At 61.0% G+C, this 3,465-nt stretch overlaps 1 protein-coding gene across 1 annotated transcript; it reads left to right on the top strand.

Moving 5' to 3' along the window:
- Positions 1-1,804: 1,804 nt before the first annotated feature.
- On the top strand, positions 1,805-2,391 carry fbxo45 (F-box protein 45; the record flags this gene model as incomplete). The annotated part of the gene is made up of 1 exon (XM_078536945.1): positions 1,805-2,391. A coding segment is annotated over exon 1 (576 nt), but the record flags the coding sequence as incomplete, so codon positions are not given.
- Positions 2,392-3,465: the final 1,074 nt, after the last annotated feature.

Genomic DNA, 3,465 nt, shown 5'->3' with positions numbered 1-3,465 from the left:
CACATGTCCGTCCTTGGCCTGCTGCATTGTTCCAGTGATGTTCAACGCAAACTGGAAGAACAGCACCTCATCTTCCGACTAGGCACTTTACAGCCTTCCGGACTGAATATTGAGTTCAACAATTTTAGCCCATGAACTCTCTCCTCCATCCCCACCCCCTTTCCGATTCCCCCCTTTTTTTCACAATAATTTATGTAGATTTTTCTTTTCCCACCTATTTCCATTATTTTTAAATGTATTTCCATCCATTGTTTTATCTCTACCTTTTAGCCTATTTTGATCCCTTCCCTTCCCCCCACCCCACCCCCACTAGGGCTATCTGTACCTTGCTTGTCCTGCTTTCTACCCTTAATTAGCACATTCCTTAGATAATATCACCACCTTCAACACCTCTTTGTCCTTTTGTCTGTGACATCTTTTGGTTATCTCCACCTATCACTGGCCCTTTATCCAGCTCTACCCTCCGCCCCCCAACCTTAAACCAGCTTATGTTTCACCTCTCTTCTATTTTTACTTAGTTCTGTTGACGGGTCATTCGGACTCGAAACGTTAACTGTGTTCCTCTCCGCCGATGCTGTCAGACCTGCTGAGTTTTTCCAGGTATTTTTGTTTTTGTTTTCAATAGGAAGGTATTTTTTTCCATTAGTAGAGGGGTCAATAACCAGGGGGCACAGATTTACGGTAAGAGGTAGAAGGCTAAGAGGGGAGTTGAGGAGAAATTTTTACACCCAGAGGGTGATGCCAGTCTGGAACTCTCTGCCTGAAAGGGTGGTTGGGTCAGAAACTCTGGTAACATTTAAGAAGTATTTAGATATTCCAGGGCCCCTCCAGGGCTATGGGCCAAGCGCTGGAAAATCGGATTAGCGTCGTCAGATCTTTGTTGACGGTGTAGACCCGATGGGCCGAATGGCCTCCTCCTTGTGCTGTAGACGTCCATGAAATGGAAATATTTCCATAACTGTCCCCTTTACTGTATATTTGTAGAAAGTTACAAGTTGGTAATAAAGACTTAACTGTTAACATACAGGAGGCTACAAAGATTTATTTAACAGACACGTTCTTCAACCAACACCATCCCAACATTTGGATTGGCGCTTGGCCTGTTCTGGTCGCGCGCGTTATCCTGCACCTTCCTTGGCCATCAGGCCCTGGAGTGGGACCTGAACCCTCACATTCTGACTGAGAGGCAGCGACGCCACTCACTGCACCACAAGGCCTCCATTGTCTGATAGTTACTCAACATGGGTTCGAAGAACTTAAAAGTGAAGCTCCTTGTTCAGTTGCTGTTGTTCGCAGCCGGAAAGGTTTGGCTGGGAAGATGAATCCTCAAATAAGACCAAGACACTCCCGGGCAATCCTGGAGGGTTGGCAACGTGGGGGGGGGGGTGGGGAGGTGGGGTCACGGGCGCGCTGGCAACGCACGCCGTCCTCGTCCGTGACGACATCGCGGGGCACTGGCATGACGTCATGAGGGCGGAGCGCGCAGCGGCGGGGTCGCGCACGCGGTGTGGACGGGGCCGCGCGCATGCGCACTCGTCGCCGACCGGGCCTGTGAGCGCGCGGGCTCGTGGCCGACCTGGCCGCGCGCACGCGCACACACGTGGCCGGCCGGGTCACGCGCACGCACGCGTTGCTGGCCGGGCCGCGCGCGGGCGCACTCGTTGCCCACCGACCGCGCGCGCGCACACACACTTGTTGCCGTCCGGGCCGCGCATACACACTCGTAGCCGTCCGGGCCGCGCGCGCGCGCACTCGTAGCCGTCCGGGCCGCGCGCGCGCACTCGTTGCCGCCCCCGGCCGCGCGCGGGGTCTAAGATGGCGGCCGGGAAGTTGCCGGCCCGGGTGTTGGAGCTGCTCTTCTCCTACCTGGAGCTGCCCGAGCTGCTGAGCTGCTCGCTGGTTTGCCGCCACTGGCACCGCTGCTTGGAGGCCGACGAGAACAGTGAGGTCTGGCGGAGTGTGTGCAGCCGGCTGCTGAGCGAGGAGGCGCTCGGCTCGGACATCCTGTGTAACCTGAGCAGCTACAAGGCCAAGGTCCGGGCCCTGCGACACGCCTGGAGCTCGGCCGACTGCTCCCGCAATATCTACATCAAGCGCAACGGCTTCACCCTGCACCGTAACCCCATCGCTCAGAGCACGGACGGCGCCCGGGCCCACCTCGGCTTCAGCGAGGGCCGCCACGCCTGGGAGATCTGGTGGGAGGGACCCCTGGGCACCGTGGCTGTCATCGGGGTGGCCACCCGCCGCGCCCCGCTCCAGTGCCAGGGCTATGTGGCCCTGCTGGGCAGCGACGACCAGAGCTGGGGCTGGAACCTGGTGGACAACAATCTCCTGCACAGCGGGGAAGCGGCCGGCAGCTTCCCGCAGTGTAACAACGCGCCCAAATACCAGGTAATGGGGACTGAGTGTGAGGGGGGGGGAACGAGAGTGTGGGGGGGGAGCGAGAGTGTGGGGGGGGAGCGAGAGTGTGGGGGGGGAGCGAGAGTGAGGGGGGGAATGGGGGGGGAGTGAGGGTGAGGGGGGGAATGGGGGGAGCGAGAGTGAGGGGGGAATGGGGGGGTGAGCGAGAGTGAGGGGGGAATGGGGGGAGCGAGAGTGAGGGGGGAATGGGGGGAGCGAGAGTGAGGGGGGAATGGGGGGGAGCGAGAGTGAGGGGGGAATGGGGGGTGAGCGAGAGTGAGGGGGGGAATGGGGGGTGAGCGAGAGTGAGGGGGGAATGGGGGGAGCGAGAGTGAGGGGGGAATGGGGGGGGAGCGAGAGTGAAGGGGGGAATGGGGGGAGCGAGAGTGAACTGGGGGAGCGAGAGTGGGGGGGGAGCGAGACTGCGGGAGGGCAAGAGTGGCGGGGGAAATGGGGGGAACGAGAGTGAGCGGGGGGGGCGAGAGTGAGCTGGGGGAGTGAGAGTGGCGGGGGAGTGAGAGTGGCGGGGGAGTGAGAGTGGCGGGGGGAGTGAGAGTGGCGGGGGAGTGAGAGTGGCGGGGGAGTGAGAGTGGCGGGGGAGTGAGAGTGGCGGGGGAGTGAGAGTGGCGGGGGAGTGAGAGTGGCGGGGGAGTGAGAGTGGCGGGGGAGTGAGAGTGGCGGGGGAGTGAGAGTGGCGGGGGAGTGAGAGTGGCGGGGGAGTGAGAGTGGCGGGGGAGTGAGAGGGCAATGGGGGAGTGAGAGTGGCGGGGGAGTGAGAGGGCAATGGGGGAGTGAGAGTGGCGGGGGAGTGAGAGGGCAATGGGGGAGCGACAGTGAGGGGGGAATGGGGTGGAGCAAGAGTGAGGGGGGAATGGGGGGGAGCAAGAGTGAGGGGGAATGGGGGGGAGCAAGAGTGAGGGGGGAATGGGGGGGAGCAAGAGTGAGGGGGAACGGGGGGGGGCAAGAGTGAGCTGGGGGGAGCGAGAGTGAGGGGGTGAATGGGGGGAGGGAGAGTGGCGGGGGAATGGGGCGAGCGAGAGTGAGCGGGGGGCGAGAGTGAGGGGG

The sequence above is a fragment of the Cetorhinus maximus genome, unplaced genomic scaffold (genome assembly GCF_964194155.1).
Source record: "Cetorhinus maximus unplaced genomic scaffold, sCetMax3.hap1.1 HAP1_SCAFFOLD_1689, whole genome shotgun sequence".
Classification (NCBI taxonomy): Eukaryota; Metazoa; Chordata; class Chondrichthyes; order Lamniformes; family Cetorhinidae; genus Cetorhinus; species Cetorhinus maximus.
The sequence above is the reverse complement of the archived record's forward strand: the minus strand, read 5'-3'. Positions and strand labels throughout refer to the sequence as shown.